General features: G+C 37.1%; 2 protein-coding genes across 2 annotated transcripts; both read right to left on the bottom strand.

The window, feature by feature from the left end:
• Window positions 1-768: 768 nt before the first annotated feature.
• akap8l (A kinase (PRKA) anchor protein 8-like) lies at window positions 769-12671 on the bottom strand. Its single transcript, XM_074630733.1, has 13 exons — window positions 12526-12671; window positions 8675-8713; window positions 8365-8572; window positions 5566-6196; window positions 4889-5003; window positions 4757-4806; window positions 4294-4324; window positions 4090-4195; window positions 3791-3932; window positions 3018-3123; window positions 2790-2920; window positions 2246-2341; window positions 769-1905 (listed from the first exon to the last, which is right to left on the bottom strand). The coding sequence occupies exons 1-13, from the start codon at window positions 12548-12550 to the stop codon at window positions 1381-1383; spliced, it is 2205 nt and encodes a 734-aa protein (XP_074486834.1). The 5' UTR covers window positions 12551-12671; the 3' UTR covers window positions 769-1380.
• A 3321-nt stretch (window positions 12672-15992) lies between these two features.
• LOC141764982 (uncharacterized) lies at window positions 15993-23679 on the bottom strand. The gene is made up of 9 exons (XM_074630734.1): window positions 23388-23679; window positions 23072-23305; window positions 22776-22880; window positions 22476-22691; window positions 20822-21166; window positions 20143-20400; window positions 18534-18624; window positions 18359-18416; window positions 15993-18281 (listed from the first exon to the last, which is right to left on the bottom strand). Exons 1-9 carry the CDS (start codon window positions 23518-23520, stop codon window positions 18192-18194), a joined length of 1530 nt encoding a protein of 509 aa, XP_074486835.1. The 5' UTR covers window positions 23521-23679; the 3' UTR covers window positions 15993-18191.
• Window positions 23680-25396: the final 1717 nt, after the last annotated feature.

Genomic DNA, 25396 nt, shown 5'->3' on the forward strand with positions numbered 1-25396 from the left:
CCCAACATGATCCACCAAGCGCGCTGTGGCCAGGAAAAACTCCCCGATTACTGGGAAGAAACCTGGAGCAGAATATTATTTTTATATTAATTTATACTCTTATCAACATGGGAGTGGACAAATATGCTGCTTTATGCAATTGTATGTATATATTTATTATTGGAAATCAATTAACACAAAACAATGACAAATATTGTCCAGAAACCCTCACAGGTACTGCATTTAGCATAAAGAATATGCTCAAGTCATAACATGGCAAACTGCAGCCCAACAGGCAACAACAGCTGTCAGTGTGTCAGTGTGCTGACTTGACGATGACTTGCCCCAAACTGCATGCGATTATCATAAAGTGGGCATGTCTGTAAAGGGGAGACTCGTGGGTACCCATACAACCCATTTTCATTAACATATATTGAGGTCAGAGTTCAAGGGACCCCTTTGAAAATGGCCATGACAGTTTTTCCTCGCTAAAATTTAGCGTAGGTTTGGAGCGTTGTTTAACCTCCTCCTCGACGAGCTAGTATGACATGTTTGGTACCAACGGATTCCTTAGGTTTCCTAGTTTCATGATACCAATTTCTTCACTTTAGCTTCGCAAGTTGCGTTAATGCGTTAAAGAAATTAGTGGCGTTATCATCGCGTTAACTTTGACAGCCCTAATTAATGTTTAATTTTAAGGCAGTTTTTGGACACATATCTTTGTCCTCGAAAGACATCAGATCAACTTTTTAGGGTTAAAATCTTCAATAAAAAACAGTGAAACTGTGATTTACTCAACAAGTTTATTTCTTATTCAGAGTGAAACATGACATGTTTGTTACATGACTGATATCCATGACTAAATAATCCATATTATTCTACAGAGAGTCCCATCAGTTATCTCCATATCCTCCAGCTGTAGAATAAAAAGCCCACACAGTTCTAGATTTTACCAAAGAGGTTGGAAATGGACACAACGTTATGATGCTACTATGTAAACTCTGGTAAGAAAAAAGTACACAATATCTCTTTTAAACAATTCTAAACAAATTAATCAAAATGAATACTTTGAACAAAGGCACAAGTAAAAGTATTAAGAGGAATAGTTTGGCATTCTGGGAAAAACACTTCAACACCTCCAAAAAGAGCTGGTACATGAGACATAGCTGCGTAACCCTTTTTAACTTCTCATCTAACTCTACACAAGGATGGATTTCCAAAAATGTGGAACTATTCCTTTAACAAAAACTAAAATGATACAAGCTCAGTCATTAAATGGTGGGAAATGATGGGAGCAGGTGTGTAGATTTCTTAATATGCCTGGTAATGAGACTAGGTTGACTGGGACTGTGGGGGTCACTGACTGGTCCGGACAGAGGAGTCACACTCGGGGTGCAAAAGTCATTCATCATTCTTGTCTTCCTCCTCTACCTCTGCTGCCTCGACTCCTTCCTCCTCCTCCCCCTCCTCAGCATGTAATCCCTCTTCGCCAACCTCATCGTGCACCACATATCCCTCCTCCTCCTCTCCAACTTCAAAACCTTCCTCCTCCTCCTCCTCCTGGTTCCCCTGCTCCTCCTCTCCCTGGTTCCCCTGCTCCTCCTCTTCCTGGTTCCCCTGCTCCTCCTCTTCCTGGTTTCCCTGCTCCTCCTCTCCCTGGTTCCCTTGCTCCACCTCTCCCTCATCCATCTTTTCCTCCACCTCCTCTGCTGCTGCTGCTGCTGCTGCTGCTGCTGCTGCTTCTTCTTCTTCACCCTCGACAACCTCTTGGCTGGTCTCCCCCTCATCCACCGGCTCATCCTTGACTGTCACTGCCTCCGTCTGGCCGTCTGCTGTCTCACTTGTTAACTCCAACTCAGACACGTCCATCACCATGGAGTCCTCTGGATCCTGGTCGTCTTGGTTGCCAGTGAACGGGTTTTCACCCTGACGATAAAACAACGTTTATAAGTGAGATTGTTTCTGTGAGCGCCTGCATTCACGATCAGTTAGATTCAAGTCTCAGAGATGGTATTCTGTAAAGTTCTAGATGATCTATAGACACATACAACAAGAAAATACAGTATATGTATAGCTAATATGCACACTTTGTTTATTTATCGCTAGTCATATAGTCATATAGCCTCCAGCTAACACTGTGACGTCATCATGACGTCAACACAAAAAGGGACTTTAATCATCTGCAAAGCAGGAGCACTGGTAACTATTCATAGCATGCATTTTGATTTCCAGCTCACGCCCAGCTATGTGATGACAGTGTACATACCTTGAGGTAGCTCTCCAGCTTCTTGCCAATGAGTTTGTGGTTGAGGATGCTGCGAGCAACTGACAGACTGGCCCTCTTGGACTGCTCCATCATACCCTAGAATCACAGACAGGAGTCACTCACAGGGCAGAGTGCAACACATCCAAAGATCAAACAGCATTACAGGTCCATAGGTTTCTAACCGTATACTGGACCAGTCAGGATTTGGACTGTGGTGCATTTTCAGCTTTTAGTTCATTTTAACACCGTTGTACAACAAGTAGTGGATCGAAAAAAAACTGCGCTGACATTTAACCCAATTCAATTAATGTTATAAAACACAAGTTCTTCCCTCGACAGCATTCAATTACAAATGTTGGTGCACCTTCATTCTCATAGATATAGTTTTGGCCTATAGGACACTGTTTAATGTAGGGCAATCGTGATTATCACTTTGGCCATAATGGTGCCGCCACATAAACTAGTCAGCAGAAGAAAGGCGCTTTTAGTTTTCTATATAATAATAACAACAACAACAACAACAACAACAAAAATAAAGATCTACCTTCCGGTTGTAGTTATGGTCATGAGACTTGATATGTTTCTGTATCAGGTGTGGCTGCATGGGAATGAAAAGGTCACATGCTGCGCAGTGGGCAGCTTCCACCTTCCTCATGAAGTGCTCCATACCGAGATCTACACAGATGAGAGACATGTATGCAATGAGCAGTCACTTAAATCTCTCAAACACACACACATACACACTCACAGAGCTGCTGCTGCTGCTGCTTACCCCTGGTGAGGTCCTGCTCTTTGTACACCTGGCAGATAGCAGCACTGTGGTTTTCCAACTGGCCGACCCTCTGCTCTGTCTTCTTAAACTTGTTCTGCAAATAGTCCTACAAACACAAAACCAGAAAGTCTTTATTAGTTTAAACTCCATGTTTCATCAGTGACCCCGCTGACCCTGCTGCATGTTCAAAAATAATCACCACTAAATTCTACATGCAGGAATCGTTGAGATCATAATCTGTGAACAGTTCTGGTCTTCTTAAAAATTATTAAGAGTTAGAAATGGATAACTGATTCTGTTTCCAACTTAAAAAAATACCAGCAACAACTTAAAATATCATGGAATTCAATACAATAACCTGGCAATGAAAACTGCCTTAGGGAAAATGTTAAATTTTTTGTTATTAGCGTTAGCTAAATCTGCCGTCTCTGGAAGAGTTGTGTGTTTTGACGGACAAACGCACGATAAATATGGGTGACAGAACCTGCCAAAATCGAAAATTAATAAATTAATAAATAAATATGCCATTAAATGCACCAAAATTAATATAAAAAATAAATGTAGGCATTAATTAATTTATGAAATGTGATATAAATTGATATTTGTTTTATTTTGCTTCTTTAGTTATGACAGCCCCCTCATTTGCATTATGAAGCAGAAATGCATAGAAATGTATAAAGAAAAGAATACAGAAATGAATAAGTTTGGGGAAATAAATAGGGGGGAAATGCAAAAGGAAAATCATGCATAAAAAATAGACAAAGCTCGGTCACCTGGAGGAAGTCTGTGGTGGGCTTGGACAGTTGGCCAGAGAGGAACTTAAAATGGTCCTTGTGGAAGCGACTGTCAAGATGAGTTTCCATTTCTTCCTTGTAGAACGAACGGAACTTGCACACAGAGCAGGCGAACATCACCCTGAAGAAAAATAGATACAGTGATGAAACCAAGTCTGATAATAATCTAAATTACTACACAATCACAAACCATGGATGTGGTAATATACAGTGGAAACCATGGCAATAAAGGGTGAGGGTGAGGCAGTATATCTGGACTCTGCGGTAAGTTCTCTCACCTTTCCAGGAAGCCCCTCCTCTTCCTCATCTTTGGGTGCTTGTCCTGACCTTGGGTCGGAGTCTGTTTGCCCTGCGGACTTTTCTTCTCCTCCTGTTTGGGTGACGCTAAACACAAGAGCGGAAGTTAGGCATGCCGAGATATCCATGAGAGGTTAGTTAGCTGATGTAGACCGACAAAGAGAAGCATCTGTAGTTGAGCTTACCTTTATCTCCATCTTCATCAGGTTGTGTCTCCTGTGAAGAAAAGTATCCCATTACTTATTTTCTTTAGAGACATGCGTTGATAACTTTTAACAGGTTTAGGGTTGTATCAAATTACTTTTTTTTACATTCAAAGCTTCTATTGAGGTTTTCAAATGTCATATTTTGTGACGTATCCTTGAAAAAAATCCTCAATTTGAATGAAGTGATTCATCGGATTAAATGAACTTTATTTAATGAATATAACTCATCAGTGTGTTCCTCCCTTTGTGTGCAGTGAGCAGGAGAGCAAACAGTTTTTTTTTGACCGCAGTGAAAATGTTGTTTTTGAAAGGCTAAACGCCGTTTTCAGAATTTTGGCATCAACTTGGTACCAAAGTATCGGTTTCTGTTTATTCATGAGGGTAAAGTGTTGATATAGCACAATAAAGCCACATTTAAGACTTTATAGGCAGATGTACTCACCACAGCTTCAGCTTTTGGTTCAATGTCATCACCATTTTTCTCTGCTTGTTCTGTGGAAACAGATCACATCAAACCCAAATAGACATGGAAATGTTGTTTGTTTTTTATTATATCAATAATTTGTTGAAATACCTTGGGTATCTTCTGACCCTGCACTCTCCGTCTTGTTCATCTTGGACTCTGGCTCATCAGCAGCAGTAAGTGTCTGCTTTCTCTTCTTTTGGACCTCACGCTGTGGCTTCACCTGCTACAGTCGACACCATCAATTTGCACTCACAGATACAAAAACATGTGGGCAATACAGCCAGAAGTCATCATCAACACGTCAGTGGTTTCTAAACTTAATGTTTGCCAAAGCCAATTAGCAGAGTTGGTGTGTCTTCCTTCTCTGGGCATTTGCTCATCAATAGTGTTAGCCTTATCTTAAGACTGCCCAGGGTTGGGGCAAAAAAGAGTAAAGAAAAAATAAAAATAAAACCCACAAAGTGAAATCATTCAACGCCCAACAGGTAAACAAGACAAAGAATTGGGCAGGGAGAGTTGTCACTTGCCTTTACTGTACAAAAGGGGCAGCTCCATGAGGCATTTCTGACCACATTAAATAAGGGCTGGGCGAGTTAGAAGGGCAAGTGATGTGTCAAATGTGTGTCTGGGATTATTTGGGACAAATTGCTTTGCATGGCACATAGCAGGAAGTAGCACTTTAGGCTGACTTGCCAGTTGGTTGAGGATAGAAAAAGGAGGGAATCAGAAAGGGCTTAACTGTCGCCCAGTGTCTGAGGAGGTCTTATTTGGCTGGAGGTACTTACTTTGTTGAGGGGTCTCTTGCGGCCTCGCTGGCGGCCAGCCCGTGGGCCCCCTCCAAAATGCCTCCCTGGAAAGTCGTGAGGCCCTTGAGTGGAACCCTGATGGAAGCCCCCACTCTCGGGGTACATACGGTTGGACAGGAGGGATGGGAGCTTGCCTCTACCACCTCCTGGAGAGCGGCCGCGGTGGGACTGGCCACCACTGCCACTTCCCCGCCCACCTCCGCCTAATGGAGTGGGGTCAGACCTGCGGCTTCCAAACCCTCCTCCTCCTCCTCCTCCTCCTCCTCCTCCAGCTCCTCGACCCCCGGCACTTCCACCCCTTCTGGGGGAACGTCGGCCTGCTCCAGGCCATCCTCCACCTCCAGAACCTCCTCCCTGGCCAGTGTTGAAGGACTCCCTCATATTCTGTCGCATTTTAGCGACTCCATAGGAAGAGGAGGGGCTTTCAAAGCCTCCTCCTCCCCCTAGCCCAATTCCCCCTCCGAAGCCCGAGCCTCCTCGCTGACTCAACAGCATGTTGTCCTCACGGCCATCGCTATAACCATAGCTGCTACCGCCGCCAGATCTGTAGAGATCTCGGGAGGAGGTGAGAGCGGAGGCGCGCGAGTCGAATGACTCGTAGTGGTCATACCTGCGGGAGGGAGGGAGAGGGTTGATAGAGACGAGCAGAGAGCAAGGGAGGCCAGCCAGGTTTGGATTTCTCCACCTGCTATTCCTTCTCCTCCGTGGTCTCGCTTTCTCCTTTTGTTTTCTTGTCACTCCCAGCTTTATTTCAGCAACCACATTAGATCAGAAATTGATGATCCAAAACAAGTTAACACTCTGCTTGTGGTCTTTCATAACACAGTAATGATTTTTCTCTTATCATTAAGATTACAGAAACTCATCCAACCACATTCTCTGGTGGAGGTCAAACCTGCAGATTAGGGGGAATGCAGTTTCTTAGGCTGTGAACCTTGAACAGACATGACCTTGGTCCATCAGAGCCAGTGATGTCTTAAGACAGATGCAAGAGGTGACATATCCGGGGAAGTGACTGGATTATGGTAAATACTCAACAAAGGGGATGAAACATAAACTGGGGAGTTTTTTTCCGATGTTTTTGTAGATACAGTAGGCAGCTTGCAACTAACAACTGAGCTTGACAGAATAATAATCAAGCTAACACCTGTAAACTCATCTCTCTTGCGTAACCTAAAGCCAGAACACAGGGTTAGGTCACATGGAGGATGAGAGAAACAAAGTGTGGGAACAAATAAAAACAAAAGGCAAGACAAAGGTAAAGATGGACTGGCTTCATGTGCAGGGATGTCAATCTTTTACAAATGGAAAAGTTGGTCTATGATTGCACCTCCAACGAGGGGGGGTCATGCATTTTCTTCCCAGCAATCAGACAAACCACAACATAGCGAATGGAGGGCAGTCAAAGCTTCTGAGGGATTTAAATGCAGCCTGTGAGCCACTTGCACCCTTTTCATCCCAAACAGGAAGTGAATCATTTTCACAAAGGCTGAGTGTGCAGCCAAAGTTAATGCCCGAGGAGGCTAAAACAGCCATATTTACTCTAGCAAACTGACCATTATAAAACAATAACAACTAAGTTTCCATTAGGTCTGGGACGATACAACTATCTCCCGATTTGATACCATCACGATCGGGTGCTGATTCAATATATATATATTGTGATTCGATATTAGGATTTATTTAGATTTTTGTTATCTTTTTTAACACTAGACCATTGGGAAAAGTTGAATCACACACTTCTAGGGACTTTTACTTTGGAAAATATCTAAATTAATCCAGTAAAAATGTTTGATTTTCAGCATGTATGTAGTCAGAGATGTCCTGAAGTCAAATATATCAGTCATTGTCAGGAATTATTTTCCCCCAGCAACCCAAAAATCAAAGAATAAAGACATTTCCCTCTCATATTAGTGGTATTTTCTTTTTAGTTTAAAAGGGACATGTAATGTTTTATACTTCTGGTGAATATAATATAATCAATCTTATTTCTATATATGTATGTTGTATATACAGTTCCCTTTGTTAACACCTTATTTTGAAACCCGGACGTAGTCTCACGTGTATACTTCCTCTAACTTCTCCAACTACGTCGCTAGCTCTCCCGCTCCTCGCCTCACTGCTAGATACTGCCAGATTCTACATACTGGATCTTTACATATGACAACAGAATAGAAATAATTTAGTTTTACTTTTGTTTTTACTGGGGTCCGGTAGTCGCTTTCAGTCCGAAATAGCGGAAGCATAGCCCTGCTGCTGGGTTTCCGGCAGTGTATTACAAGCCCGCCGTAACATTAGCGAGTATGCGACGGTGTATATGAAGTTATCAGTAACGTAATAGCTGTGAACGAAGCAGAGCAGTGTGTACAGTTTATTTGCTGGTGAATAAATGGTCCTAAAGACCCAAGCCGAGTTCCTGTGTCTTGCCACCTGCTGATTAAAGTGAAGGTGGTCAGCCCTGTGCATAGCGACAACTCCAGCTAAGTCTCACTTAAGGTGGACCAGCTATTCTCATTTTAGCGACAAGCCATATGCTCAGCTTTTCATTTTTTTTTTTATATTTCTTTTAACTGTTTAACTGATCATTAATCGGTCAAAACTATTTTTGTCGGTTAACAGTTAATTATTACATCCCTATTACCTATGCTATGTTATTTAACTTTTTAACATGAAAGACACGGCTGGGAAATGTAATACTCTCACTGGCATGGACGGGTGGTAGTGGTATCTGACTGTTGTGAGCAGTATAGAGCAGAAAAAGGAAAAACAAGTTATTACCTGTCACCCCGAGTCCCTTTCAACCCCCCCTCCAACTGAGTGAGCATGTCCAGGCGCTGGTTAATCTTGGCAATGACTGCATCTGCGCCTGTGGATGAGAGAGGAGAGAGTCCTCTCTTCATGTGGCCTCCTCCTCCTCCCCCATAACCCCCGAGCCCAGACATGGAGTCTTTATAACCTCCCCCATACAGGTCAAAGCCTCCAGAACCTGACAAAGAGAGGAATCAAAAGGTGTTAATAGGAATACTATATATGGGTGTCCTCCTTGTGTTATTATGCAGTACTATACTATATTCACTCATGTCCTCACCTCTGCTGCCTGACCCGCCACCTCCCCAACTGGAGTAACCTACAAAAAGGAGAGAAAACATTAATATTAGCAAACTGAAAGGTGATTGAAGCCGATATATAAATGTATACAAATAGGGCTGAAACGAGCAATTCGCTAACTTAAAATCGTCGATGCAAAGAAGCTTTGTCTCATCCATACAACTATATACATTGCATTGTGTTTGGATGATTATTAGTTTTGCACAACATGCTTACGCTGTGGACAAGAGACGCGAAGAAGATGACAACGGCGAAGATGTATAGGCCTACCTTTTTAAAAGTAATGTAAAATTATTATTATTTTATTTTTTGCAATTCAGAAAATGTTTTCTTTAAAACCGCGAATGTAATATGGCACTTAAATGCATGAAGGTTTGGTTTAGTTTTGACAGATAATATTATTGTATGCAATTTAAGCAATAAAAATGTGGATTTTTCTAAAAAGGAAACCATTTAGTTGTTCATTTTAAAAGACATGACTGATCTTCTCGTTTGTATATTTACTATTGCTCTTTAATATAGCAAAAGTATTTCTTATCCGATTACTCGATTAATTGATAGAATAATTGGAATCACGAAGATACTTGATAGCGGCAGCATTACATTTAATTAACCAAATTTAGACATTTGGTTACCATACGGCTGTGTAATTCAAAATTCTTTGTGTCATTTTTCAATTCCAGCAAAGTGGTCATTGGCAATAAAAATCTTTGTCTCAGGTTCCTTCAACAATGCTCTTAAAATATGTATTTATAAAAGGGGAAATCACACAAGTGAATGTAAAAGCAAAATGATAATCCAAGGCATAAACTATTGTCGTTAAAATAAATATAAACACAAGTTAATGTAAAATAGTAATGTCAATTTGTAATTTTGTTGACAACAGTATTTCAGATGGGAAAACTGAATGTAAACAGGATGTAGTATGTATATGCATGATGAGAAGTAACATGTGTACACAGAGGTGCAGAAAGGAATGTAGTATGTATAGAGAAGTAATATATACTCTATGAATATGTATACACAGAGGTGTAACAGTTTGTAAACTGTATGAAAAGTATATAAGGTAAGTAAAGGTAAAGCAGTCAGTCATGCAAGTTGTCTAAAATGATATAAAGCAGTATAAACAAGACTTAATAAATAAGCTGAAATGTGTCCCAGAGGTGTTCAACTGGATGTTCAATAGCTTCTTATCAGACAATGACTGTTTGTTGTGAAAACTGAATGTAAACATGATGTGGTATGTATATGCATGATGAGAAGTAATAAATATGTTTGTGAATATATACTGTATATATAGTATATATATACACACACACACAGAGGTGTAACAGTTTGTAAACAGTATGTAAAGTATATAAGGTAAGTTAAGGTAAAGCAGTTATAGTCATGCAAGTAGTAAGTTGTCTAAAATGATATAAAGCAGTATAAACAAGACTTAATGAATAAGCTGAAATGTGTCCCAGTAGTGTTCAACTGGATGTTCATTAGCTTCGTATCAAGGCAAGGCAGCTTTATTTGTAGAGCACATTTCAGCAACAGGGCAATTCAAAGTGCTTTACAGAAACATTCAAAAACATTGCGACAAAGTGCAAAAGAACATTAAGACATAATTAAAACAGTGATAATCAGTCAATCACATATCAGTGACTCTGTTTCTGTTGTACTGGCTTAACTTGGTGCAAAATGGGAAATTCAGAACTGTATTTTATGTAAATAAAGTCACAGCATGTTATGGAGGCATGTTTGATGAGGCGGACATTTTATTAACTACCCTTTAAAACTATTTTTTTCACCCCACATTGACTCATTTTCACAGAATTAGCCAGCAGATTTTAGCAAAGATTCAACGCCCAACAGCAACAGCAGCCCAACACTGGGCCGCACAGCGCTCTGTGTTAGCATGTTAGCACATAAACAGCCTGGGGGCGAAGAGGCTAACCTAGCTAGCCTAGCTGAATGTTATCTAACCGGCCTGGGATGCCGTTAACGGTTTGTTCTGAAATGACTGTTGTTAAACGGAAAACTACAACAGGTAGGAAACATATCAGCTACTTAACAGTTAGCAAAACGCTTCTTTGTTTCAAGCTACAGCTGTTGGTTGTTGCTGCTGGCAAGCTAACAAGCTAACGGCTAACAAGCTAACCGTTGGTTGTTGATGCTAACAAGCTAACAAGCTAACGGCTAACCGTTGGTTGTTGCTGCTAACAAGCTAACGGCTAACCGTTGGTTGTTGCTGCTAACAAGCTAACAAGCTAACGGCTAACCGTTGGTTGTTGATGCTAACAAGCTAACGGCTAACCGTTGGTTGTTGCTGCTGGCAAGCTTTTTTTTATAAATTTACAAACAACATGGCTCATAGATCATTGCATTCAAGTAAAAGGACAAGGTGCATACAGAGCAAGAACACATAAAATATGTAAAATTATGTAGGTGTGTACCTGTAATTCATATTCTTCTGTTACGCTAAGAAGTTTCAATGCATTTTTGTTTTTCATGACTTTAATGGCTTTTATGTAAGAAAGAAACTCAGAATGAAACATATTAAACCTATTAGGTTTCACTTTCATATACTTGGATTTGTGCAAATAAAATTTTCCAAGAATGAGAATGTTATTCAGCAGAAAGTCATCTTTGTTGTTGTGTATATGAGAACTATAAACAATGTCCTTTTGAGAGAAGTTTCCCAGATGAGAAACTTTTGGGAAAAGCCAGTCATGTATATCAGAAGCCATAAAGCTCCAGAATACATACAATGAAAGAATAAATGATCAGTAGTTTCAGTATCATCACAAAATACAGTTATTGGTTTCAATTCCAAATTGTTGTCGCAACAAGTCACTGCATGGATATTATTATTATTATTATTATTATTAATAATAATTATATTATTATATCACTGGATGGATGGTGATACACTCCGTTTAATATTTTAATATGGATTTCTTTTGCTTTGGGAGTTATTGGGGAATTTTAGATATTTGTGAATAGTTTCTTTCTGATAGATTTGTAAAATTGAGTTTCTGGAAGATACTATAGGGTATGATATGGCTTAAAAGATTACCCTACTTTTTTATTTTGAAAGATACTGATTTTAAAACATATTTGACTATGACTGAAAACTTAGAACTCAAAAATTCTAAATTGACTAAAGCTATTAAATTGTTTAGACATTTCAAATTTATTCCAATTGTTTAGCATACCACGATTTTTTTTAATTCATCTTTTCCTTTCCTTACAGTTTGTTGTATAATTTATCATTTATTTTGATATTATTTTTTTTACTGTAAAATATTTTGCAGAATTGTAATGACAAATCTGAACATGCGATTATATTGTAATGAATTAAAAAAAAAATTAAAAAAATCTATGAGCCATGTTGTTTGTAAATTTGAATTTGTTTAATAAAATTAAAAAAAAAAAAAAAAGCTGGCAAGCTAACACACTGCGGCTAACGAGCTAACAAGCTAACGGCTAACACACTGCGGCTAACGAGCTAACAAGCTAACACACTGCTGCTAACAAGCTAACAAGCTAACGGCTAACACACTGCGGCTAACAAGCTAACAAAGCTAACGGCTAACACACTGCGGCTAACGAGCTAACAAGCTAACGGCTAACACACTGCGGCTAACAAGCTAACAAAGCTAACGGCTAACACACTGCGGCTACAAGCTAACAAGCTAACAAAGCTAACAAAGCTAACAAAGCTAACGGCTGTGTTTCACGGTAACAAAGCAACCGGCTAACAGGAAAGCTAATGAATAAATCAATGCAGCCACAGTGAAGGCGTCTGCACCACAGGTTAAGGCTCTAACGGTGGATAGTTACCGGAACCGTAGCTCCTGCCGTCCATGGTGTTTTAGTGTTAATCCGACCGAAACAAGCAGCTGCAGCTCCAACAGACAGTCAGCTTCAGTCTTCAGCTTCAGTCTCGCTGCTCAGAAGAGACGAGATGTACAGAGACGCAACCCGATCACGTGACCACCAAGGCCTCGTTACGTCACACAAGTAGCTCTGGATAGTGTTTGGAGTATCTCCCCCAATAAGCCTAAAATAAGATAAGATAAGATATTCCTTTATTAGTCCCGCAGTGGGGAAATTTTCAGTGTACAGCAGCAAAGGGGATAGTGCAAAAAACAAGATGCATCAGCTAAATAAAGTGTAACACAATATGAACCATTTAAATAAAAGGAAGTATAAGAATAGGAGCAGTATATACAGTATTGACAATAAACAGACTATTAACAAAATTGCACAAGTGGAAAATTATATTGCACAGTGAGAATGAATGATTGAATGAATGAATGAATTAATGAATTAATTAATGAAATTCCACCTGAAAATATCAGGTTATTGTCAGTTTTTTTGGTGTGTATGTGGTCTACTGGGAGCAGTGCTGGTTGTGGAGTCTGACAGCTGCAGGAAGGAAGGACCTGCGACGTGGATGAAAACATTTGCCAGCAGTATCAGATTGTTCAATATCAAGTCACTCTTAATGTCCTTCATGTTAATACCAAACACAATATTTTCTCTTGTGAGAGGAGCAAGTAGTTGGATTTTGGTTGACAGCCAGTCCTGCAAATCTTCCCAGAATGCTGCGGAATATATACAGTGGAAAAACAAGTAGCCATGGATAGTATTTGGAATATCTCCCCCAATAAGCCTACCTGTTTGATCCAGTTGGTGGTATCAAATTTCTATGAAAAATGTGACTTCTGTGTTGATAAAAAATCAATTAGCATTCCCCCCCCTATTTATTTCCCCAAACTTATTTATTTCTGTATTTTTTTTTATACATTTCTTAATACATTTTTGCTTCATTATGCAAATGAGGTGGCTGTAATAAATGAAAAAAACTAATTAAAATATAAATATTAATTTACGTCACATTTCATCAATTAATTAATGCCTACATTTATTTTTAATATTATTTACTCTTCTGTTTAATTTTCCCTTTTATTTATTTATTTTTGAGTTTATTTATTTATTTTTAAGTCTATTGTCTATGTATTTATTTTCTGTTTATTTTTAAATGTTTGTATTTACATTAATAAAAGTGATATAACCACCCGTGTGACCAGTATGTAAAGCAGTCTGATCTTAATTTGAGATACTATAGCTTAATTACATATAATGTCAGCAAATTTTCCATCAACATGGTGTGTAATTGGCTTGTGTTACAAAAACAGAAACAATGCTCAAAATATATATATTCACAGTATATATCCTGAAAATTCAAATGAGGAAAATGGAGCACTGAATCACTCTGAGGCAAATAGCACACTATTAGGTAGTCAAATAGTGGCACCTTCTGGTCAATACTTAGTATTGAACATTATGAGACTACATAATGAAACATCTTTCATATTTTGTTTTATAAAACATATTTGTGTGTGTCAATACATCCAAAAGTATAGGGGGCGAATAGTGACTCTGACTGACAGATAAAGTCAGTCTATAAACAACCAATAAATCCAATTAATGTTTAAAGGATTAGCCTTCATTAAGTGATTGAAATTTCCACCAATGAGCTGAAGGTGCCACATCAGGTGCCACATTAAAAGTTCCCCTCTAAATCACTTAATTCTTCTTTAATTAGCTAATTTACCAAATGTCCTGTTTTGTTTTTAGCTCCACACGTGTTGATGAGCAAATACATCCATCCTGATCATTAGCCTGTGACTCTCTGTGTCATGTTTCATGTCATTTGTTCCACCTGTTGAAGAGAGTTATGGAGGATGCAACCTGCCAAAATGAAAAATAAATGACTAAATGATATATACGTTGAGTGACAGCCCCCTCATTTGCACAATGAGTCAGAAATGCATAAAGAAATGTAAAAAGAAATGTATAAAAAAATGAATAAAGGAAAATAATACAGAAAGTAATATGTTTGGGGAAATAAATACTGTAAGAGGGGAAATGCAAAAGGAAAATCGTGCAGAAATAAATACATGCACTTAAAAATAAATATAAATAAATTAAAAAATAAGTGCAAAAGTAAATTAATTAATAAAAATAAATGCAAACATCTTTTTAAAAAAGATACTATAAAAAAAACTATAAAAAATAATAATATAATAAAAATAAAGAACAAAATTAAAACAGAATATCCTTTTAGGTCACGTTTTATCAATTAATTAATTGCTACATATATTTTAATATTTTTTTGCTACATTTAATGACATATTTATTTATATATCGAGTCATTTATTTATTTATTCATTTAATTTTGATTTTGGCAGGTTCTGTTTTTCTTAGAGAATAGCACTCCTGCAGAATGAGAAAAGTAGGCGTCTCCAGTCATGAGTTTCCAACTTGTAAAGGAAAGAAAAATCCTTGTTCAGTAGCAGAAAGTTGTCCTAAACTGGGTGACTTATTGGCAAAAGTTTCAGTTTAAAAAAAGAAATCAGTCAGTTGTAATTTAGATTTTAATCTATATAACATCATGGTAAAATACATACAGTAATACAAATAAATGGATATGTGCATGGGAGGATGGAAGCAAAAAGGCTTGTACAAAGTTATCCCCCAGTAAATATGAGATTCAATATCAGACATTATTATCACACAAACAAAACAGAACAAAAAGCCATAACGAGATATGCTATTAAAACACAACAAGAAAAATATTTAATCATGAAAATTGTTATAATACAAAAACGGATTTATGGTCTGATGGTGGCAGCACGATGCAACAAGTCACCACTTATTTTTAATATTTTTAAATCTTATTGTTCTCAAGCGCTTTACCTAAATGATTTTAAAACCCAGATCATTATTATTATTATTATCAGTTTAAATGGTAAATGGTAAATGGACTTGGACTTATATAGCACTTTTCTAGTCTTCCGACCACTCAAAGCGCTTTACACTACATGTCAGTATTCACCCATTCACACACACATTCATACACTGATGGCAGAGGCTACTAAGGTGCCAACTTTGCCCATCAGGATTTAATCTAAATACTCATTCACACACCGATGGCTATGCCTCCGGGAGCAATTTTTTGGGGTTAAGTGTCTTGCTCAAGGACACATCGACATGTGACCCGGAGCAGCCGGGGATTGAACCACCGACCTTCCGATTGGTGGACAACCTGCTCTACCCTCTGAGCCACAGCCGCCCCTGTATATATAAATCTGTTTATATATTTATGTTTATTCTTTTACTCTCATCAAATTTCTGTTTCTCTCTCTCTCTCTCTCTCTCTACATATATATATATATATATATACATATATCTTTTTTTCTATTTTAAACTGTATTGTTTTAAAGGGACAGTGAGTAGGATTTGGTGACATCTAGTGGTGTGGTTGCAGATTGCAACCAACTGAGTACCCCTCCTCTCACTCCTCCCTTTTCAAGACTGAGGTAATGTGAGCCAAAACCCAATGAACCAATCCCATTGGCCTTTTGTCGAGGGAACCAGGGCGATGCTAACTTCCTGGTTGGCTTACAAAAATACATCATCCCTGCAGCACTCTATAACTAATGAAAACATAGTTATTATTAATATTATATTCCATTTCTGATACCAGATCCCCCGAAATCTTACACACCTTTAACTTTTAATTGACTTGTTCTAACTTTGTAATGTGTTGTTTTAACCTTCAAACTACCTCTGTGTACGAAACATGCTTTATAAGTACAGCTGCCTTGCTACTTTACTGGTTTCACAGAGAGATAAAACTCTGACAAACCAGCAGCATTAGAAACACGCAGTAGCTTTTCCTGTGAACGTGTGAAAGATAAGAGCCATGCAGATAAATGTTTCTTCCTTTTTTGAGTTCACAGATGCCTTTGCAGCGCTCAAATATGTCTCGCCAACTAGAATCTAAATGAACACACATATACAGACGTAGGCAAAGTTGTTGGTAACGTTCCGTTAAAGAGAGAAAAACCCACAATGGTCACTGAAATAACTTGAAACTGACAAAAGTAATAATAAATAAAAATTTACTGAAAATTAACTAATGAAAATCAGATATTGTTTTTGAATTATGGTTCAACAGAATCATTTTAAAAAACAAACTAATGAAACTGGCCTAGACAAAAATGATGGTAGCCCTAGAAAAGATGTAAAATAATGTGACCATAGGGACATGTTAAACTAAGGTGTGTCCTGTAATTAGCATCACAGGTATCTTCAAACTTGTAATCAGTCAGTCTGCCTATTTAAAGGGTGAAAAGTAGTCACTGTGCTGTTTGGCATCATGGTGTGTACCACACTGAACATGGACCACAGAAAGCTAAGGAGAGAGTTGTCTCAGGAGATCAGAAAGAACATTATAGACCTTCATGTTAAAGGTAAAGGCTATAAGACCATCTCCAAGCAGCCTGATGTTCCTGTGACTACAGCTGCACATATTATTCAGAAGTTTAAGGTCCATGGGACTGTAGCCAACCTCCCTGGACATGGCCGCAAGGGGAAAATTGATGACATATTGAAGAGACGGATAATACGAATGGTAACCAAAGAGCCCAGAACAACTTCCAAAGAGATTAGAGGTGAACTCCAAGGTCAAGGTACATCAGTGTCAGATCGCACCATCCGTCACTGTTTGAGCCAAAGTGGACTTAATCGAAGACGACCCAGGAGGACACCAAATCATAAAAAAGCGAGACTGGAATTTTCCAAAATGCATATTGACAAGCCACAAAGCTTCTGGGAGAATGTCCTTTGGACAGATGAGACAAAACTGGAGCTTTTTGGCAAGTCACATCAGCTCTATGTTCACAGACGCAAAAATGAAGCATCCAAAGAAAAGAACACTGTACCTAATGTGAAACATGGAGGAGGCTCAGTTATGTTATGGGGCTGCTTTGTTGCATCTGGCACAGGGTGTCTTGAATCTGTGCAGGGTGCAATGAAATCTCAAGACTATCAAGGCATTCTGGAGCGAAATGTGCTGCCCAGTGTCAGAAAGCTTGGTCTCAGTTGCAGGTCATGGGTCCTCAAACAGGATAATGACCCAAAACACAGCTAAAAACACCCAAGAATGACTAAGAACAAAACATTGGACTATTCTGTAGTGGCCTTCTATGAGCCCGGATCTAAATCCTATTGAACATCTGTGGAAGGAGCTGAAACATGCAGTCTGGAGAGGGCACCCTTCAAACCTGAGACAGCTGGAGCAGTTTGCTCACGAGGAGTGGGCCAACATACCTGTCGACAGGTGCAGAAGTCTCATTGAGAGTTACAGAAATCACTTGATTGAAGTGATTGCCTCAAAAGGTTGTGCAACAAAATATTAAGTTAAGAGTACCATCATTTTTGTCTAGGCCAGTTTCATTAGTTTGTTTTTTTAAATGATTCTGCTGAACCATAATTCAAAAACAATATCTGATTTTCATTAGTTAATTTTCAGTGAATTTTTATTTATTATTACTTTTGTCAGTTTCAAGTTATTTCAGTGACCATTGTGGGTTTTTCTCTCTTTAACGGAACGTTACCAACAACTTTGCCTACGTCTGTATATATACAGTATATTACATGATGTCTTCCTGCTGCTCTGCTGCTTCTCTCTTTGCTGCAGGATTCGTGGTCGTGAGTGGGAAGCTCTCATAAAGCTGGTCCATCTGAAGACCAGAGAAAACAGATGACACACTTGGACACACACTAACAGTCATTTCCAGGTCTCAGGTTCTTCACTCACCTGTCCAGTTTGTACTTTGTCACTGAGCTCAGCGGCGGAGGTCAGAGGTCTCTTCTTCCTGGATTTTATTGGTCATATTAAGAAAAATTAGTAATGTTAAAAAAACAGATATAATTAAGCCAACAAGAAGACTTTTAATACAGGAAATTAAATGGGAGATTATCAGGTACTTTACCTCTTCTTCAGGTAGAGGAGGAGTAGAGCCAACAGGATCAGGAATAAAAGAGTCAGTTTCATTGCGTTCAGTATTGCTATTGATGTCAGACCTGGAGACAGAGGTTGATGTAAGATGTAAGTTACTAGTGAAACATATTTCAAAATAATAAATTTGTATTTTATAGGTTTGGGGCTTGTACTTAAATCATAATTATTATCATCCCTCCCTGGCCACTTTATATGTTTTTAAACTTTATTTTATCTTGTGGTATTTTTGCTTTTGGGTGTTTCTGCAACTACGGTCACTTTTGACTCTCCCAAATAAAAAAAAATAAAAAAATCAACCTCTATGAATTTTAACCATCAGAGTATGTAATACATATAAACAGGAACACAAAATGACATCTAGAGGTTAAGATTTTAATCTGTAACATGTTTATTTTTTATCGTTTTCATCACTTGTTCTTACTAAATGTCCTTACCGCAACATTACAATAAGGCTTATTTTATACATTTTGCTTTTTTAATTTCTATAATATTTTTAAGACATTTAAATTAATTTTCATCAAGCTTTGTGCATCATTGTAAATAGTGACATAAAAACATTTTCTAAAAATAGGGGATTTCATGATTTTCTCTCCATCCTGAAAAATGTAGACAGTAACCCTATATGTCAGTCTTCATACACAAAAAATATAAAATATGTTGTGTTTTATGACAGATATTGCAATTCTAATGTCTAATGTCTTTAACGTAAGGACTTTATTTATTATTAAACAATATTAATTTATTCTTGGAACTTGCAGGAATGACATTTTTGCAAATATTGTAGATAAATGGCAGCTAGCGAGGTCGTCTACGTTAGCATTAACTCAGAGGTGTGGGACAGGCGCATTTAGATGAAAAAAAATCATATAAATGATTTGTAAACATAAAAATAATTTTAATATGGTGTAAAGTAATATGTATATGAAACAATTCCATTTGAAATAATGTCATATTGTCATTGAATTAGCTCATTTTTTACATATCTCAACATGAAGAAAAGTGGTGTTTGGACCCATAAAATGCTTTATGAATTTTATTAAATCACATTATTTAGTTATTAATTAGTTTAGTAATTGTCAAGATGGGTAATAACACCGTGCATATATTCATCAAGCATTGCACTGCAAATTTGAACAGGAATCAAAAATGTCACTGCTGGGACTTAAAAATGCTCGTAGCTGCAGAAACACTCTTTTATGATCCCTCTGTTGTTTGTATTTTATTCTATTGTTGTTGTTCCAGTTTTCTGGTTTTTATCAACTATTTTTTTTCTTCTGGAAAACAAAGTGCCATTTAAAATAAAGTTTATTATGATTATCATCATTATTATTATTAAATCATAACCAGTGTCTGCCTGCTGCTTTTACTGAGTCTTTATTTTCCTTCTACCAAATGTAAATGAAGTGTCCTTGGTGAGTTACAGCAGCCTGTTGTTTTCATATTGACCTTCAAGTGCACAGTTATGTTGATGTGCATTGTCAGAATAAGAGTTGTTGAATGTCGTATTTCAAAAACATTTAGCTTCAACTGTTAAAGTGCTTCACTGTCAATATTCAGTTAAAATGAAAAGACATGCTCACCTTGAACAGTGAGAGTCTCTTCATCAGAGCTGCTGTTGTTGTGGGATTTGACAGCACAGGAGTAGTTTCCTGCATTCTGACTGGTGACTGGATATAGAACCAGGTGTTTGTTTTGGTTCTCTGTCAGGGTCAGAGGTCGACTGTTGAAGAACCAGATGAAGGTTGTGTTGTCAGTCAGAGGACAGCTGGTACTGCAGGTCAGTGTGACTCTCTGGTACTCTTTCACCACTGCAGAAGGACTAAACTGAACTTCCAGACCTGAAAGATGGTTAGAGCGGTCAGTAAATGTAGAAGAGACATTGTTTAAACTTCTGTTAGATAAACTGGCATGCAACCATCTAAATACCTGATGCCAATTATTTCAGAGAACAGTAGAAAACAATAAAAAAAACATTGTAAATCTAAATGATTACTTTCTCACCTGAAAAAACAACCTAATATCTTTTTTATAAGGCTTAAAAACAGCTTTTGTGGCAAGTAAAGGATGATAACCAGGGATGTATTAACACTGGCGACGCTAAGCAAAAATAATGGCACTTCCGCTCTAGACGGAAGTGAGAACACAACATAACGAAATGCAGAAGCACCCTATAGTTCAGGCAAAGAATAAGGTGAATTGTAGAATTACATTTTAATATTTTAATAAAGTACTCTATGGGCTACCATACAAAAGAATTACCTGTGACAGCTAAAGTGACTCCAGGTATATCAGACTGTTTCCATCCTTCATCATCTCGTTCCTGGAGTGTGAATGTGTATTCTGCTGAGTCATTCTTTGTCAGGTTATGGATTCTCAGGATGTGGCAATCCGTCATGTTGTCATCATACTCCACACGACGACTTGCATTCTTGATCAGCGCTTCAGCTGCCTCCTCCTCACCACTTCTCTTTATTTTATACCATAATTTTGGCTTGTGGTTGTGGGGGTGAGAGTATTCACTAGAAATGTTCACTGAAGAACCTTCCAGAGCACAGATTCTCCTGCTGACATAATTCACTCTCCAGCAGGTGCTTTTATCAAGACCTGAAATATAGATGAAAGACTTTTAATAATACGTTTACTTTGAAAAATACTTCTTCCGTCTAGGATTTTAACTGGTTTTAAAACATTTCTTTCTCACAGACGGAGAGTAAGACACAGCGTCTGAGGCTGAAAAAACAGAAGTTCTTGCAGCAGCAATAACTGCAAATCAGAAAGAAATCAACAATGACTGAGATTTTAAGGTGCTAAGAGGCCACATATTCTCTGCTTGAATTACGTCACACAACTGTAAAGGAGAGGAAAAGACTAACGCTATGGAGGACAGAACCTGCCAAAATAAAAAATAGATAAATTAATAAATAAATGACTCGATGAATAAATAAATAAATATGCCATTAAATGTACCAAAAATAATGTAAAAAATAAATGTAGGCATTAATTGTTAAAATGTGACATGTGATATTTCTGTTTTAATTAGCTTTTTTATTTATTTACTTTTGTATTAATTCTCCCATCAATCTACTCTTCTATTTAATTTTCCCTTTATTTAATTAATTATTTTTATTAACTTTTAATTGTATTTATTTTTATTTATTTATAAATATATTTAATCATTATTAAATCAATTTATTTATTTATTATTATATTTATTATTATCATTATTATTATTATTGTTATTTTATTTGTTTATTCATTTATGAATGAATTTCCCATTACATTTCCCCCTATTTATTTCCCCAAACTTATTTATTTCTGTATTCTTTTCTTTATACATTTTTTATTTATTTATGTCAGAGCGCCCCATTTGTATTTATTTTTAAATGTATTCATTCATTATTAGATTTATGTATCTATTTTTTTTATGATTTTCCCTTTGCATTTCGCCCCCATTTATGTCCCTAAACTGATTAATCTCTGTATTCTTTTCTTAATGCATTTCTGCTTCATTATGCAAATGAGGGGGCTGTCATAAATAAAGAATTAAAACAGAAATATCGATTTATGTCACATTTTATCAAATAATCAATGCTTACATTTATTTTCAATATTATTGTTGGTACATTTAATTAAATATTTATTTATTTATCGAGCCATTTATTTATTAATTTATTGAGCCATTTATTTATTTATTGTTTATGATTTTGGCAGCACAGACTGAAATGAGATTTTAAATTGAAAGAGAAGGTGATATTTGATTAATAACACTTAAATGAACAAAACTCAAACATTATTAATCTCAAAGTTGTGTTTACGTCAGAGTGTTTTCTGTTTCCCGCCCTCCCTGGTGTTTAAGCATTATTTAAGTTATCACATTTCTTATTATATAAGATATAAGTTGGTTTGTACTCACAGACTTCATCAGAGCGTAGATCTTCATGGCCTTTTACAGCACAGGAGAGGGTTGTAGAACACGGATTGAGGACTGTCATGTGTTGACTCTCACAGTCACTGTATAACTCTCTGTTCCAGTACCACCTGTAGGCAGTGTGAGGGTCAGTCATCGGGTAGCTGGTGTTACAGGTCAGTGTGACAGCGTTGTTCTCAGGAGTCAATTGAACATGTACTTCTGTTGGGAGAATACACTTTTAATCAGTTGCTGTGATATATTTGGGGATGAGGAGTGTTTTGTGGATGTTTATGTAAACTCAACCTGTTGGATATGTGATGGAGCAGGGCTCATCCTCTGATGTGTGCTGAGAAGAACACATTCTCCCTTTAGCATAGGTCACATTAAAGAAGGTCGGTGAGACAGAATCTGGACAAAAAGAAAGAAAGAGTAACTTAACACCCCTTTGAAAAATCTTGTTTTTGCTAACCCCCAGTGGTTTAACATTTCACCTTGCTGTAGAGACGCATCCTTTTAGATTAATCTGAGAGCTAAAACGTAAATAACACATTTATCCAGATGTTTCATCATATAATAAGGAGCTGATGGTTGTCACTCACCCACTGAGACTTGAGGGGCTCTGAGGTCCTCGTAGCCTTTGATAGCACAGGAGTATGTGACTGCTTCCTCACTGCTGACCAGCTGTTGGTACCAGGGAGACCAGTCCTGATAGAGGAACTCTCTGTTCTTGTACCAGATGTAGACTGCAGGGTTTTCAGTCAGAGGACAGCTGGTGCTACATATCAGTGTTGCTGTCTGTCCCTCTGTGGTGGGAATCACCTTCACCTGCAGGTCTGGGATGATGATGATGTGGAAAATAAGAATTCATATACTGATATTAATCTCAAAGTGATAAATAACTGACAGCCACTGTACCTGCAACATGGAGCTCAGTTCTGTTGTCACAGCAGCTTCCCGGGTTTTCAGTTATACTTCCGCAGCAGTAATTATTTTCATCGCTTTCTGTCAGATCTTTGATTGTCAGAGTGAAGTTACTCTCTGCAGACATGTTGTACGTTAAACGATTTCCATCTGCAGAGATCTCGTTCAGAACAGGTTTAGATTCATTGCACTGTACAGTGTACCATTTCCTGGTTGAAGTGGGACGTTGAGCTGAGCAGGGCAGATCCACCGATGAACCTTTTAAAGCACAGATGATGTTTGCTCGTTCCTGAACCCCTTTAACAGAAGATTTCATCAGTAAACATCTGGACACATTTATACTTTCTTATTATTGGATGTTTACTAATCGTGACTGTATGATATAAAATATTGAGAACTGATATGTAATGTTTTTTTTAATCCTTGTTTCTGTTTTGTGTACACTACTGTTGAAAAGTTATGAACCAGCTGTTTATCCTTCAATAATAACTATTCTAACGGAGATAAAAACAGTATAATTCAGACTCCAAATGTTGTTGTATGTATTTAATGTATTTAAAGAAGAAGAATGAAATGATTCAAACATCCATTTAGTCAAGTTACCCACAGTGTGAGGAGGAGTGAACCCGCCAAGGTAAAAAATAAATAAATAAATAAATAAACAAATAAATAAATGACTCAAAAATACATAAATATGGCATTAAATGCACCAAAAATAATATTAAAAATAAATTTAGCCATTAATTAATTGATAAAATGTGAGATAAATTGATATTTCTGTTTTAATTTGCTTCTTTATTTATGTACCTTTGTATTATTTTCCTATCTATTTACTCTTCTATTTAATGTATCTATATATTGCCATTAACTTTAAATTATTCATTTATTTTTGCATTTACTTTTTATTTATTTGTATTTTTTTTATCATTATTATTTATTGACAGTGATAGAGATAGTAGTGAAAGGGAGAGAGAGTAAGGGAATGACATGCAGCAAAGGGCCAAAGGTCAGATTCGATCCCTGGGCCGCTGCGGTAAGGACTCAGTACATGAGGCGCCCGCTCTACCAGGCGAACTACTACAGCACCCCATTTGTATTTATTTTTAAATGTATTTATTCATTATTAGATTTATGTATCTATTTTTTTTATGATTTTCCCTTTGCATTTTCCCCCCATTTATTTCCCCAAATACAAATAAATGTAGGCATTAATGAATTGAAAAATGTGATATAAACTGATATTTCGGTTCTGTTATCTCCTTCTATATTTATTTACCTTTGTATTAATCCCCTTATTTAATTTATGTTTATATTGTCATTACCTTTTAAATTATTATATATTTTTTTATTTTATATTTATTTTTTATTTAATAATGAATACATTTTTGTATCTATTTTTATTTTATTTTATTCAATCTTCCATTTTTTAACATGTATTTATTTATTTATTCAATTTAATTATTTATGTATTTATTTATTTATGCATGGTTTTCCGATTGCATTTCCCCGTTATTTATTTCCCCAAACTTATTTATTTCTGTATTCTTTTCTTTATACATTTTTGCTTCGTTATACAAATGAGGGGGTGTTATGAATAAAGAAGCAAATTATAACAGAAATATCAATTTATGTCACATTTTATCAATTAATTTAATTATTATACATACATTTATTTTTAATGTTATTTTTTGGTACATTTAATGGTTTATTTATTTATCGAGTCATTCATTTATTTATATTTGATTTAGGCAGGTTCTTAGAAGGGATGAACAGTAAATCCTACCTGAGATGAGCAGGATGAAACCCATAAACACACATCCAGCTGCTGCCAACTGCATGGCTGCTGTCGTCCTTCAATCCTAATCAGAAAAAAAGGTTTAATATCAGTATTTGTATATGCTTTTTAAATTAAGACCAGAAATAAAACTGTTAAAATGTAACTCACCTGTGAAAACCGACGACAGTGTTTCAACAAAGTGAGGCTGAAGAGGACTGAGTGGACG

The sequence above is a fragment of the Sebastes fasciatus genome, chromosome 3 (assembly GCF_043250625.1).
Source record: "Sebastes fasciatus isolate fSebFas1 chromosome 3, fSebFas1.pri, whole genome shotgun sequence".
Classification (NCBI taxonomy): Eukaryota; Metazoa; Chordata; class Actinopteri; order Perciformes; family Sebastidae; genus Sebastes; species Sebastes fasciatus.